Source organism: Pleurodeles waltl, chromosome 6 (assembly GCF_031143425.1).
Source record: "Pleurodeles waltl isolate 20211129_DDA chromosome 6, aPleWal1.hap1.20221129, whole genome shotgun sequence".
Classification (NCBI taxonomy): domain Eukaryota; kingdom Metazoa; phylum Chordata; class Amphibia; order Caudata; family Salamandridae; genus Pleurodeles; species Pleurodeles waltl.
In genome coordinates this window covers 1,594,797,633-1,594,813,318 of record NC_090445.1, presented here as the reverse complement: position 1 = coordinate 1,594,813,318, position 15,686 = coordinate 1,594,797,633, and the positions used below count along the sequence as shown (strand labels likewise).

The window sequence follows — 15,686 nt, the reverse complement described above, 5'->3', positions numbered from 1 at the left end:
GGAGTGTTCCTGGAGTTTAATCTGGCCTTGACAATCTTTTTTGGGATACCTGGAGTACACAATAGTGCCTGGAGATTTTAAGTTAAGATTGGGTCAATGTAGATGTTTGTAGGACCTTTGAATCCTGATCCTAGTGAAGGGGTATAGAAAAAAGTAAGTTAACTTAATAGTGGGGAGGATCAGAGGCAAGATATTAGTTTTGTTCCATGGGAAGCTGTAAAGAGAGGGATAGATAGGCCTGCCCTCTAGTCACTGGGTAAGTGGAAAGGCAGCCATGAGTATGTAAACCTGCACTGATCTTTTTTTTTTCTCTTGAATTTCCAAATATATTTCAGGGCTGACCGGTGTGAGACCAGAAGCATGACCTTCATCAAGACTGAGCAGCCTGGCCGTTTCCGTGCCACCAGTCCACGTAAGTGCTAACATGTGAATAGACAGTGCACCACACACCCTACAGAATTAAGTTATGAGTGCACCAACGGGGTCCAAAACACTCTATGACTGACCCTCAAATGAGATGCCAACAATATGTTATGAATAAGGCACTAATACTACTTTCTTCATAATGCCCTCAATCTTACATTCATTGTTTTCCGGCACAATTTATTGGATTGTGCTCAGTTTTAATTGTGATTTTTAACTAAGTAACTATTGTTTTCAACTGTGCGGGTTTCACCAACTTAAACAGAGCCTGAGCTCTAAAACCATGGCTTTCTTGTGTTACTGGTATACGTTAATCACTGGACATGACAACATTTAGAACCATTAAGGAGGGATAACTTCTTAAAAAATGTAAAGGAATTTAATTTCCCTGTTAACCTAGACTGGGATGGAGGAAGTCTCCCTCCTAAATCGGAGTTGTTGGAATGTGTGTGGACCCCTCTACTGCAAGTGCTGACCTTGCATCTACATGAAGATCTTAAAGGCCCTACTCTATAGGTAAAAAAGGAGCTCACTGACCACAAACTAAAAGTGATCATAGCACACACAGAGCACCATCCTACTACCCATAATTAGGAGCGCATCTCTGAAAATCGTTGCCCACAAACAGCAGGAGATCATAGCCCAGGTGTGGGAGGAGCCATTCCTAGGTACCGGTAGAGCCTATTGCCTGGGCACAGGCTGTGCTTCCTGCTCAGTATAAAGAGTGTAGGACACAAGAGTAGGAGGTCATTGCGTATGTGCAGGAAAGCCCTTTCCCCATTACAGGGGGAACTTTAGTCCAGGCACAGTCAGTGCTCACTCCCCAACTGCAAGGTTGTCTCTTCAAGGGAAGGAGGTGTCAAATACTCCGATATGGGAGGACGTAACCAGGCAAATCCCTGGCCAGGTATTGGAGCTTAGTGCTAATGTTTCGGAGGTGGCCTCTGTTCATGTATAGGAAGCTCTCGATGGTTGGGTACTGGAGGAGTTTACTTCCCAGGTTCAGGAGGAGCTCATTGTGTGGGTACATGATGTGCTCCTCTGGCCTGGTATTGGAGAGGTCTAGTGCTGTAGTATGAGAGGGTCACTGTCCAGGTACTAAGGCACAAAGTGCCAGCTGCTGGAGGAGCCCACGTTTAGGCAGTGGAGGAGCTCTCTCCCAGATACTGCAGGTGTTCACTGTTATGTAGGTAAGGGATAACTCTCTGGGTGGGTAAAGGGAACGATCAGTCCTTATGCACAAGAGTAACTCGCTGCCATATTAATGTAGAAGCTCATTGCCATAGTAATGCAGGATCTGACCTCCCGGAGTGAACTGCCCAGGTACTGGAGCTCACCGTCCAGGTACAGGAGCTCACTGTCTAGGTACTAGCGCTCACCGTCCAGGTACAGGAGCTCTATGCAAAGGTAGCGGAGCTCACCGCAAAATCTCCATGCATTTTCCATACACTTCTTTAAGACAGGCTACAGAAAAACTGATGAACGGAATGACACCAAATTCCACAGGAAGCTAGATCTTGGTTCTGCACATCGTGCTTTTTTGATTTGGTGTAAATCCATTCATTAGTTACTGGAAAATTAATGGTGAAAAAATTATAACTATTGGACGGTTGGGCTTGCAAGAGGTTTGAGAGACTCTCGCTGGAGTACCAATTTAAAAAAATGGAGCGTTCTGATTGGTCCCGGGAGCTTTATTTCCCCTGGGCCATCTCACTTTTGCAGGAGTCTGAATCCCGTGAGCGCTCTGAGTGGCTACCAGCAGCATGAGAAAAATGTTGCTAGCAGCCATTACAAGTTTCAGGAATTTAGTCCCTTGTGAAGTTACAAAAAAAACAATACTATATGGGGCAGAGTAGGGATACCCTGACCCTCTAGACCCAATGAAGGGGACCCAGGAGGGCACCCTTTGGGGCCAAAATGAAAAACAAAACCCAGCAAAAATGCCACAGTCTTGGAAGACTCTCACATGATTGAAAAAAGAAAATGTGGGCGGACTGCATCCATTGTTTTATGTCCCGGGCAGCCTACCCCGGGGCTGTTTTTTAAAGGGGAGGGGGACACGTGGCCCGCCTCCCCAAGCTGTAAGACGCCAACATTTGCTTATATGGAGGGGGGGCTTAATGGCCCCCACCCCGTGCCTCAAAAGGCTGCAAGGAGCCCACCACTGCGGTCAAAATGTCACAAAATGGGGAGAGGGGCTGCACGCCCCCCTCCTTGAGCCTCAAAAGGCCCACTGAATCCCACCCTGTTACCAATTACTTGAGTGTATGGGGGCCTTGTGTCCCCCCATCATTAGCCATTAACAGCCCTGGGGACCCCAACTCCCACCCCCGGGACATAACGGTTTTGGACAGGGAAACCTGTGTTTTTCTCCCTTGGGAAGAGCATTTTTAAATCACCCACCAAGCGGGAGCAAACACCAAGTCCGATCTCAGCTGGTGGAAACTTAAAAAATGCTCCAGCCCGCTGGGAGCGGACTTTAGATCTGTTTCTCGGCCAGCAGGGAGCAGCATTAGGAGCTGCTACCTGTGGGCGGTAGCAGTGCTGGCCTCTCTGGGACTGTGGGGGCCTTGGGGCTCCCCCCTCAGCCCCCAAACAGAGCATGGTGGATGCCTGAGTGGGCACCAGGACACCCACCTTTACCTGTGGTGTGTCCTGGGGATGTGGTTTTCAGGCCGCAAATGGCCAAGGAATGGGAGATGCGTGCTCCCCTACCCTTACAATAACGCCAGCTGGGGCCCCCGGGGCTAATATCGGCGTGGCAAAGGGTGCCACATGCTCCCTCCCCTTAATTATAATGAGTGGCCCTGGGGGATGGAATCCCAAGGGCATATCAAGGCTCAATGAGGCTCTGAGAGTAGGGATGTGTGACTCCTCTCGCCCTTATTTTAGTGAGTGGGCCTGGGGGATGGGGTCCCCAGGGCCAGGCCCAATGGCCAACACCCCTCGCCCACACTGCGCTTGGCCAAAGGCTGTGAGCAGCATGTGGTTGGCTGTATGGGGGGGGATGATGGCTGCAGCCAAACTACTGCTACGCACAGCTGATGGCTGAGTGCGGTGGAGTGCTAGATTTACAAATAGTAATTAAATATTACCTTGTGTTTAAAAAAAAAAAATAATAAATCCAAGAAATGCACTGGAAAAACCAAAGGTTAAAGTAATGTTCTAGATAGGTGTGATACAAATATTTGTTTTTGTTAAAAATAAAAAACTTTGAAATTCACTGAAAAAAAACAGTGATAAAGTAATAAAGTAATAATATGGTTAGGTGAATTGGTCAGTGGCAATATTAAAGTTTTAAATTAAAAAAACAAAGATATGTAGCAGCTAGCAGCTGTTAGCAGTAATCAATGATGTCACTTGAGACGTCATCAGTGGTGTCATAAATTGTGCCATAGAACATTTCATGAATGATGTCATATGTGAGGTCATAAGCAGTGCATGGCGCAAATTATAGTTAGCACTGCTAACCATAATAGGTGAATTTCTGTGTTTTTTTTGTTTTTCAAAACATGAATGTTGTCACTGGCAAATTCACCTATTAATGTTACTTTAACCTTTTGTTTTTTTTCCTCTGTGTGTGTGTGTATTTGTATATATGATACAATAACTTTGAATTTGTAGTTTTTGTCAAGCACAAGATGCAGTATATGAATATGGCATTTTAAAAATGTAGAGCAGATTGATAGTCCCTGTCCTTAACAGAAATGTGTTGTTCCTACTTCCACAATGCAAATATAACCCTGCAGTCTCCAAAAGGATATCTGGGTCTCCTGCTAACCCAGACATGTTTGGTTTATTAATAAGGTAAGGCATCACCAGCATAACAATAAATAATATACTTAGTATAATAACAATGTTTTCTTTTTATATTTAAAATAAGAGAATAATTTGTGAACAGTGGCACACTTAACATTCTTAGTGGCTTTCCCTGGGTGGGTTAGATCCAGTTTGCCAGATGGATGCCCCATTTGGGTACCATGTACATTGGTACGTTACTGCTGGTAAGCTTCATGTTTCATTTTCTATTTTCATTTACTCTATCATTTCCTTTATGCAGGCTGGGGGAGCGAGCATGATATTCGCATAGTTTCCACTAACTATGATGAGTACGCATTGGTGTTCAACCGCAAAGCAAAGGCGACAGACTTCTTCACTATGGTGACCCTCTATGGTGCGTACCTAATGAAGGATTAACGTTTCTTGACTGCTTGCCTGGTGGAACCAGGCTGATGTGATGTTACATTATGTTAAGTGCATTTGTATAACACCACAACCTTTAGGAATCTGGATGCCTTTTATGATTTCATGTCTTTTACGTAGCTTTGATAGTCTGCTATGTGTATGTGACTCTGGTAGGGTTAAATTATCATCATTAGGAAGGGTGATATAGATCTTGGGGAGAGAATATAGATACGTCAGTATAGCTTGAGTGGATGTCTGTTGTGCTGGCAAAGGCTTAGCCAACTAGATGGCTTGAAGCCATATTGCACGTTTGAGGGTTTTAGTGGTTTTGACTAATTCGTATTGCTGTTGTAGTGTTAATGTATCTTTACCAGAATGTGTTTTAGTTTTGTAATTTACCTACAGATGATTCTTCTTTTGGTTTTCTATTTCTAATTGTAGGAAGATCAAAGAACCTTAGGCCCGAACTGCTGGAGAAATTCGAAAAATTCTCCCTGGACCAGGGACTTCCCCAGAGCAGTATCATCACATTGCCCCAAACTGGTAAGAACATGACCCATTATTAACAGATATAAGTATATATGGTCTTCAGATGATTACATCCTCTACAGGGGCACCCTTTAATACCACAGAAAGCTTCGTCAAATGTATACTTTTTTTAATTGTGCTTTGTCAATCAATGTTAACACTTTGATCCTGAAAATGAAATGTGTACTCTAATCAATCTTTTTTCAGGGTAATTCTTCTGTACTGGCAAAGCCTTCTGAAACCTTGCCTTCTCTGACATTATTCCCCCTACATGGAAATGCTTTGATAGCCATAAAAGCCAATGAAAGAGCTCTGTTTATTATACTCTGATCCTGTGTCCTCACTGGTTGGGGATGCCCATCATCTCAAGACAATTGCAGTAACCTTGAGTGTCCTGAAGATAGTTGTGTAAGTGTCAGCACCTTCTGTACTAACCCTTGCCAATGTGCTTTTCAGATTTTCCACTATAAAACATGTCTAAGATTCAGGAGTCTACTGTGTCATGGCTGTTTCAGCAGAAGGACCTTATACCTTTGTGTGTAAATTAGTGTTGATGAAAAGAGACCAGTTGTGTGAAATAAAAATAAGGAGAGCTACTGTCTATCTTGTCACCTCCAAGAGAATACATACTAATGCAAGAAGTAATGCAGGTGTCTCTGCAGATCCTCAGCCATGCTATGGAGGAGAACGTACCTCTGATTCTGTACATGAACTGCTGTAGCCTTCTTTACACAGACTGTCAACATGTTTGCCAAAATTCATTAAGGTGTACATGTTTCTACTTCAAAGCTATGCCTTGACTACTAAGTTAAGTTATGAAGTTCATCACCTTTCGACCAGTTGATGAAATAAAGACCTGTTCATAAAAGCCTCTCCAATCTTCTGAGACCCTGATGCCTGTTATCGTAAGAATGACACCCTCCTCAGTCCATAGATTTCAAGCCAATGCTTTTTGGATTGGCATTAATGCCTGGCTCTGAGAGGGATTATATTTATTTGAACAATGCTAATGTTAGTTATGGGCTAACGTCCTTTAAATGTACCAGTGAGCGCTGAACTAAGGTCATGAGGTCCCATTCTTACACTTTTAAAATTCTAAATTTTGGGATTCATTCATCTGATGGAAACCATTTATATTTCTTTATAATTTGTCTATAGAGCGGTAACGCAGACCTTACTAAAAGTGGAGCTCAATATGATTATTTTAGGCACTATTTCTGAAAGGTATCCTTTTTCCTAAAAATGAAACCCACTGTTGTTTAAAGTATGGGACCACATTTGGACATTGTGAATTCCAAAGGTATTTGGATATGTGTTAACTCATGCTTTTGTTAGAGTTTTAAACATTCATCAAACCTTGTAGTTTGCTGCCAATTATCAATGTACCTCCTTCTCCTGGGCAGGAGCAGGGGGGGGTGGGAAGGAAAGAAGAAATTGATGGGCCCACCCACACTAGTAGTTGTATCATGAAAAATAGCAATCAGTTTGCACTAAAGATGCAGACTCTTTCAGTTGGTGTAAAGGAAGACCTGGATGGTTGTACATAAGAAAACCAGACTTTAGATCAAAAATAATTTAACATATGCATTTTAAAGGCAACCCCATAATTATATTGTAGGAAACCTGGTGTCCCCAAAGACATGTAGATTTATAGATGTGCGGCTGTCAATAACAGGGTAGTTTTTACTGAGGGGTTCCAAAGTGACATTGGGGAGGCAACAATAGCAAAGCTCAAGTTGTATGATGTAACTTGTAATTCCCCGAGTTGAAAAACCCACCCTTTTTAACAGCTACTCATGTACACTGCTGTGCTAAGTATGCCCCCCCCCCCTCAAAAAAAATGTTCTCTTTCCCATTTTGCTACCATGGCACAAGTATGGAGCAGTCCTGTGGAGTCATGCACATGACTTCACATCTCTGAGGCAGTACTTTAAAATGAATACTTGCCTGGTCTCCTACCACTCACTCCATCGTTCTCTGGCCATAACCTTTCCAAGCAAATACTGCAAAAAAACTGAAAGACAGGCCATCCTCAGTGGGTGGTCAGGTGTTTTTTTAACTGGGGAGGATACTAGGCCTCCCCTTCGATAAAATACCTGCCTTCCTGTGACCCCCCCCCCCCCCACCCTACTATGCAAAAAAATACAAAATACCCAGCGTCTGCGATTGTCACCCCCATGACCTTCAGCGACGCTCCTGCTTACCCAGTCCCAATATTAAAAACAAATTGAAGTTATAATTGGTCTTATGCCACCATCCTGCACCACCCAATACACATTTCCATTCCCCTGCTAACCCTAAGCTGCTCTCTCCATATGCAGATTGTGGTCAGAAAGCTGGGTCCGCCCTAACACCGGATCTGTGAGCGCCGCTTGTCTTGTTTCCCCTTCAATTCCCTATCAATGCAAGTCTGAAGAGACCCACTGCTAACAGGGGAGATGCAGATGGAGATTTGAGGTGCAGAAAAGCCATTTGCTCTTTGGTCTCTCTGATTCCACATCTCAGGCCCAGGCCCATCTCGATTAGGAATTAAATTGAGTAGAACAGTACAGACTTATAAAGCCATCTTCCCTAAAACTCATTTTAAATTTAAAGTAGTACCTGCCGGGACCTTGACATCATTGATTTGGTTAGAACCATTGAAAACCTCTGCTCAGAACCCGAACTTGTGTCCAAGCAAGCCAAAGATTAAATACCTAAGCGAAGCATCGTCCAACTTGCTGATTAAAATAAGAATTATACATGTTGTATAAATTAGTTGGTGACTTCTAAGTCTAAACCTGTCTCCCATATATTCAATTTACATAAGATCAATGTCAACCAGCATTTCTATATCTGATTGCAGCTACTTATTCCAAATTTACGTTTCAACCATTTCTTTTTCAACTACCCTATCATTTAAAACATCGCTTTGCACATTGAAGGTTTTGGCTCTTCCCCCTACAAGAATTACAGGCAAGCAAGAAAGACAACGAAGGGAGGCAAAGCTGTATATGATGTGAATATAAGCTAGAATAGCTTGAACACATTATCTGTTTTACCCTAGTACTGGTCTCAGAGATACTGTTGCTTGAAAGCTCTGTGTGTGGGCATGAGTTAACTATGATGGCCAGCTTAGAGCTCTATGCTTAAAGGAATCAATACATTATATAATCTTCATAATGTGCAGGTCCTTTTCTCACATGAGAGAGATCCTTTGTGCAGACTGGAATACCACACCCACATATCGGTTGCAGCATGCCATCTAGTTTTTCTTTCTGAAGCACAGTCATTTCTACTTTGTGAAGCATTAGTGTAAAGCATTTTATCTATCTTGACACACTCTAAGTGTCACCAGAACCACAGTGACCGCATTTTTCCGAATGGACACAAAGGAAAAGAGACCCATAAATTGAGTCAACACTTTATTTTCCCAACCTGATTTCTTCACCCATACATTACATTATACACCTACATTCCATTTCTGGTTTTCAACTGAGTATTTCACACCATAACTTACTTTATAGTTGCATTGATAACTCATACGCTGGGAACTTCTCATCTCCGTAGTGACATTATTCACATTTCTGCCCCAAAAAATTCCAAACTGGATTGAACTTCGAGCTAGCCACTCTTCCCTTCAAGATTTTAAAAGGTGACTTAAATGTTACATAGTTAGGAATAGTGCAAAATGTCCACCAAATCTCTCTAAGAATATCCTTCAGAGATAACCTAGAATCCAGCACCACTGGAAATAAGGAGTTCATCCTTTCTACAAGCTGATTAGCTTGTGGTGAATAGACAGCAGTTTTCAAGTGACTGATTTCCCACGTCCATCAAAAAACATTGCATTTCTTGGGACACACATTGCACCCCATTGTCTGTTACCAAACGCCTAGGTATCCCTTCACTTGCAAAGTCATCTTTAACAACCAGTCTTGTGCATTTTGTGGCCCAACTGCCACCCGTAAAACTCTTGTAGCCTCAAGAACTACCTTCACATGCCTTTATGCGTAGAACTCTAAGCTGACCATAACTCGTGCCCACAACACACTATTCAACAGGAAAGGAATTAGAAGATGTAATGAAGGATCCACAACATGCATGAATGTGATGGAACGGTACTAAAATGGCTTTCATGATAATCCCCCAGTCTTGCAATTATTACATTGCTGCATGATTGACTGGACCATGTTTAGTGTCTATTGTTTCCAAGTTTGTAACTATGGTTTTACTTGTGCAGTTTCTACCGACTTAGACACAGTCTTATGTTACAACCATGGCTTTTTTTGTTTGTAGATGATTTTAATTTATGTTCATATAGTTTGCTTTCAGTCCAACTGTCCAGGCCATGCCTGCGTGATTAATTACATTGTTATAGCTTTTTAATAAAGGCCACCACATGTGACCAAATATTTATTACCTTTTAAAACACAGTCTTGTTTTATTTTTATTTTTTTTATTAACCACACAAAGTTAATGAATGAATTAACAAAATGGATGCCACCTTCATCCTCCCGTCTCCTTCATGTATCTGAAAACCAAGGAAGTCAGTGGATCACAGCAGTAAGAGCATGGGCCTTGTGGCCTGGAGCTTCATGGCTCTGACATCCGAGTAGAGAATAACTAGGGTTCAAAACCTTGTTCCTAATTATGACTTCTTCTGGAAGCTATGCATAAAAATATTGATTCAAAAGTATTCCTTTGATGACTGATGATGTTGGGTTGGGATTTTAGTCTGCCTTATACATCATTCACTACATGCTCCCTACACCTAATGCTAATGTCGCTAGGAGGATGAAAGCATGAGACATGGATTCTCCACTTAAGAGCTCTAGTTTATCCACTAGGTCTTTAGAAAAACATTGAATGCATGCATGTCTGTTTTATGGAAACATACTGTGTTAAGGAAGCATACTGACCATTCATGTTTGCTGTTTTTCCTTCACAGATAAATGCATGACAGATGCATAAAGAGGTGAGTACGATCCCATGTGTAATCAATGCTTGGAATTCACGGGTGGAATCTCACAAATTGTACCCATTGGTTGGACAACAAGGATCCATTTCTAACCTGGGGAGCTTAACATCATTGTTGTCCTTCCTAGAACTTCTAACCACTAAAGTCAGAAACTATACTTTTACACACTGAGTTATTTGAAATGTGCCTTTATGTATTTAGAGATTTCCATTATTTTTATGTCATGCCCTTATATGACCCTGTCCCTCACTCCTGTTTACCTGTGGGCCAATGTTAATTTGACCCCCGAGCTCTTTGTGCCTGATTCACAAAGCTTTCCACACTCAAGTGTGACTCCTGAGTAGAGAAAGTCAAATATTCCATATGCAGAGGTGTCATCTGTAAAGGCTGGAGCTATGCAATGTATGCAGAGCTTCCCTATTTGTAAGATATATCTAGATGTATAGCGATGGGTGTTCCAGGGAGAATATCCGCAACCAATGTGTATTCTTCACAAGAACATTCTTAACTCTTTATCCATGTTGGACAAAAAATGACACAGGCCTGCCTGTCTCTTAGCAACCATAAAGCATGTCTCAGTTCATGACGTTAGATGTTGTTCTGTAGGTCCTCATTAGTGACTGCGAAACCACTGGTATGGTATATTTTAACAATCCACTCCACAAACAACATTCTTTCTACATAATTAAACCCTGTTACCAGAAGATAATTTGGTAAAAATCTCTGGTGAAAAAAATACCTGAAACATGTATCCTGGCTCCCTGAAAAACCTGATTTGAGCCTGTTGAATGTAGTAACCTATTAAGAATCAGTTTGTGTCTCTCAGTGTCACATGCCCTCATGAACTGTGTTTGAGCACTCAATGTGCATGGATATGCAGATGGCTGCAGGAATGCATGGGATGCTGGTGCAGGCTACTAAGAAACACACTGGTGCAAGAAAAAAGAATTGCTGTACACATGGCTCAGTGGTGGGCAAAAAAATGTCCATTAAGGGCCTCATTTCAAATTGGGTGAAGTGTGATTCTGGTGAAGGTTTAGGGAATTAGGGAGTATATGCATTATTGAACCCGGTCATTACTGGTTCAGAATGTTATACTGCAATCTTTGCATATCTTGAAAAATGCACTATTGTAAGGGTCCATTCATTCTTGGTCTGGTTCTTAAAGTGGGGATCACACGCCCCTATTTCCCATTCTTCACTATCCAGCTTCTGTCTTGGACACACACATTCTCTCTCTCTTTGATGATGGCTCATAATCCCTACTGCTTCTGGGCCTTGAAACACTAGGGGGCAGATATATGAAAAGTGGCACTGCACCGAGTGCAGCACCACTTTCCTTGCACCCCTTAGCGCCCCTCTACTGCCAGCATGTGTGCGCTGTATTTAAAATACGGCACACCATGGTGCAAGGTAGGGGGCAATAGCATCATTATTTTAGACGCTACTGATGTACTGTTCAGGGTTAGCGCCAACATTTTGGCACTAACACACGGGGCCCATTGTAACCAACGGTGTGCCCCATTTTAACGCCTGCTCTGAGGAGGCGATACAAATTACAAAAAAATGGTGTGAAGAAATCTTTTAGATTTCTTTGTGCCATTTTTTTTCCACCCCTCCCCCAACAAGGGGATGCCCCTCCTTGCGTACATTATGCCTGGCGCAGGCATAATGTGGCCCAAGGGGTTACAAAGTGGTGCAATGCATGCCTTGTGCCACTTTGTAATTCTGGTACGGCTATTTTGGACTCGTTGGGCCACATTAGTATAAAAAATTACGCTAATGTGGCGCAAAGAGGCGCTAGGCCCTCTTAAATCTGGGCCTAGGTTTGTACTCATTTTCTCAGACACAGTCTGCCCCAGATATCTTTTTCCAGGCTGTCTTTGCTCATTAAACACATGAGGTTTTAAAGTTTCCAACTTTGGAGTACTAAAGCCTGTTTTAAGGGTGCATGTTACTGCAATGATCTGGAACGAGGTAGGCTTTAAGACAGGGACTCCGATCTGAATAACCCATTTGGAATGTGGGGTGCAGTTCAATTTTCTTTTCTAATGTACAATAATTCCACAGTAAAATTTGAAAGGTAACGTAAGTAACAATGTCATGTTTTTACTGCATTTGGTATTGTGAATGTTCAGGGTAAGTAATTTTAGCACAACAACCAGGGTCCTATTGGGTATTCTTGTACAGAGGATCTGAGCAAAAGCTTACACCATGGTTTCCCTTTGAGCTATTTCAGAGAATCTTAGGAGCCCCTCCAAGTGTTGACTTGGGTATCCTCTGCCGGTGGGGGTTGTGTTGGCACATGTGAGTTGATTGTCACTTCTAGTTATAGTAGCTTCTCTGATCTAAGGACCAACTTATGACTCTATTGCATTGCCATGTGCAGGCATGAAGCCTTGCACACCATACACTCCACCTGGGTGGAATGGGCTGACCAACTTTAGGACATTGATTTCATGGGCCCACAAAATTATAAATAACATGTGGGTTTACAAAAACACAATATCTGTAGTGCATCAAGGTGCTGAAGAGTGAATCAGAGTGAATGAAACATGGGATCATGAAAAGAAAAGGTCAGGATTAATGTGCGTTGGCCACATTGATTCATTGGTGTCAATTCTTTGTCCAAAGTTGCAGACGTTTTCTTTTTTCAAAACTTGTTTATCTTTACGAGTGCTAAACTGTACAGCACACATGCAAATTGAAAAAAGTTTTAAACTATGTCTGACTATAGTATTTTGAACTGGAAGTACACCCTTTCCAGTATTGATGGAAAAGTGGTAGGCAGGAATAAAGTTTGCCAATGCAGACAATGACACTAACAGAGTTAGTTATCTTGGTAGATACGGTGCTATACTCCTCATTTCCTTTCCTGTAACACAGTGGAGCAACTTTGGTTGCTGCACTGCTTTGCTTGAAAAAAGTAGTACAATTGGCCCTTCACTTGTAGTATGTGTACACAGAAGAGAATGCCTCGTTCCAAGGATAGGAGACCCTATGGCACTTAATGCTATTTTATTGGCTTTGGTATGATACGATGATACGGACATTGCCATTAATATGACCTCATAGCCCTGTTTTTTTTTGGGGGGGAGGGGAGTTGCACACACTTTCTGTGAGTGTATGTTCTGGGTATTGTGTCCTGGTCGGTTTCTGGTAGTGCCATATTCAATGGGCAGTGTGTGGGTGTGTGGTTTTTGGTGTCTGAAAGGTCTGCTGTGGTTCTTTTTTGCATATGCATACCTACGCATGCCCATTGCCCTAAGGATATGGACAGCTTAGGCATGGTGTTATTGGCTGCAAGACATCTGTGAGCTGTGCATTGAGGAGTTCTTCCTAACGTGTTCTTCTGGATATTTGTATGTATTGTTTCATGGGCGCAAGTGTTTTGCATTTCTCATATTCAGTTTATCTTTATAATGCAGACCTAGCCAGAAGAAGGGCAGCATAGCACTGTGGGTTTTCACTATACAACATACTCACAGTAGGCCATGCCCAGTAATGCAGACTTGACCATAACGTAGGTAGCCCTTCACTTTTTTTTTTAGAAGTAGGGAGTAAAAAACATTCTTAATTTAAGATTCGGCATAGTGCTGGATTACTTTTTCATTGTCTTGCATTGCTATCAAAGATTTTTAAAAGGAATATTGTTTTCATACGTATTTCAAAGTATAGAGAAGGAGCTGTTTGAACGTAACAGGCAGATATGGGGACTCGGAGGGGGGGCGTAAATTATACTGAGAATCCTAATGGAACCCAAAGTCTTCCAAATATGCTTATCATTGTATCACATTAGCCCTGTGCAGCATCCAGTCATTGATATATCCCAATTTTATCAAACAAGCTGACAGCTAGGCTTTGCAGCCTTAAGCCAGGAATGCCCTATACTTGGGCATTGGTGCTTATATTGGTAGGGGAGCGACACTAACTAATGCACGTGCATCCCTGAATGCACCTGTGCAAAACCTATATATTAATATGTTGGCTTTCAATTTTTCGAATTCTCTATATTTGCATCCGTGTCAGGCAATAAGGGATGCACATTCGAGTTATGTGGTCCTTATTTGGTTTGATATCCAATCCTGGCCGCTAGTCCTCACTGGGAACATTTCTGTTGTCTGTGGGGGTATGATGTTGGACAAACTAGTTGCTATCTCTGGCTACTGCTAAATTAATTCCTTGGAAAAGTCCCTTAAAATACATTAAACATTATGAGTTTCTAGGAGTGATCAACTGAATCTAATGACCAGTTGATGGAAGATGAAGTGCATCACCCGCTTGAGGGATAGGCTGGATGTGTTCATTAACTTTTATTTCCTGTTTCTCTTTTAGGAAACCAGGCAACAACGGATATCTCTTTACGAAGAAGTCCAAGCAGGCTCGAGTGTAACTAAAGTTGCAACTCCGCTGTGTAGAAACTGTTAGAACTGCAGAAGAGACTACAGGGTTCCATCAGGAACTCACAGAAGGATTCCTTACTTGCATTGCTTTTATTGAATAAAATTGTGAAACCTAAAAAAATACCTATCTGTGATTTTTTGTTGTGCTATGAAATGTGCAGAGCAATGTATGTCTTCTTTGAGTTATGCTTTCAGCGGTGTTAGTAAAAATGGGGTACTCTTCTGGGTGGCCTGTACTCCCATCTCCAAAATGTAAGGACTAATCTAGGTCTGTGAATGAATGTTGAGGGTCAGTGGAGAGAGGTTAACCCAGTCTAAGCTGTGTATTTAGACTTCAGACTGAGCCATAGTAAGTTGGAGTTAGCCACACAGTCTTATGTTGGTTAGATGTGTCTTCAGCTCAGACACTGGGAGTATAGTAAACGTAAGGTAAGCTGCCTGTCAAGGGCCCAGAGAGACAGACAGACAGACAGACAGACAGACAGACAGACAGACAGACAGACAGACAGACAGACAGACAACCAAACACTGGTAGTCCACTTTAAGGGGTAGTAGGATCCAGTACCACCGATACCAATCCTACTCTGGCCACTGTGGTTTTCGTTTAAAAACAAAAACAAAAAATGTATGACATTTTTGTTTTGTTGATGTGGTTTGTGACTTAGATTTGCTCGGGTCCTTTGTGCAACCTATCTAATTTTCCTTACCTATCTGATTTAATCTACCTATCTATCCCCATTCAAGAGGCCACCTGTCAAGCAGCGGTTACTAGGCCACAACTGTGGGATTTGAGGCAGTTTACCTGTCCTTGTCCTGCCCTGTTGTGGCTTTGCAAACTGGGCCTACTACAACCCTTTCTACATTTGACTTTCAGTGGTAGTGAGGGCAAGCAGTCGCAAGCTTCTCAGGGAGGTTAGTTTGGAGATTACTCAGGCTCAAGAATCAATACCACTCCCCCTTCCCCACTGACAGTGCAATAAGTCAATGTACTTCCTGCCCGATGGTTCCATTTGTAGACCAGACAAATACTTAATTACACACATAAATATCAAAACCACTACACAGGCAATTATAGTTCCATACCCGATCCTCTGGTGTGGGGCTTGGTGCTCGTAGGGGTCTCTGCTGACCGGCCTGTCTCTGGCTCTAGTGGGTCCTCCCATGTGGTACCAAGTTCGCAATGTTCA

At 42.4% G+C, this 15,686-nt stretch overlaps 1 protein-coding gene across 1 annotated transcript in view; it reads left to right on the top strand.

The window, feature by feature from the left end:
* Nucleotides 1-14,620, top strand: part of LOC138301192 (lipocalin-like) — a 35,959-nt gene extending 21,339 nt beyond the window's left edge. Inside the window, exons 3-7 of the mRNA XM_069241420.1 lie at nt 336-412; nt 4,484-4,597; nt 5,050-5,151; nt 10,067-10,093; nt 14,432-14,620. Of these exons, the coding sequence (XP_069097521.1) occupies nt 336-412; nt 4,484-4,597; nt 5,050-5,151; nt 10,067-10,089 (316 nt within the window). The 3' untranslated portion in view covers nt 10,090-10,093; nt 14,432-14,620. The remainder of the gene's footprint in view (nt 1-335; nt 413-4,483; nt 4,598-5,049; nt 5,152-10,066; nt 10,094-14,431) is intronic.
* Nucleotides 14,621-15,686: the final 1,066 nt, after the last annotated feature.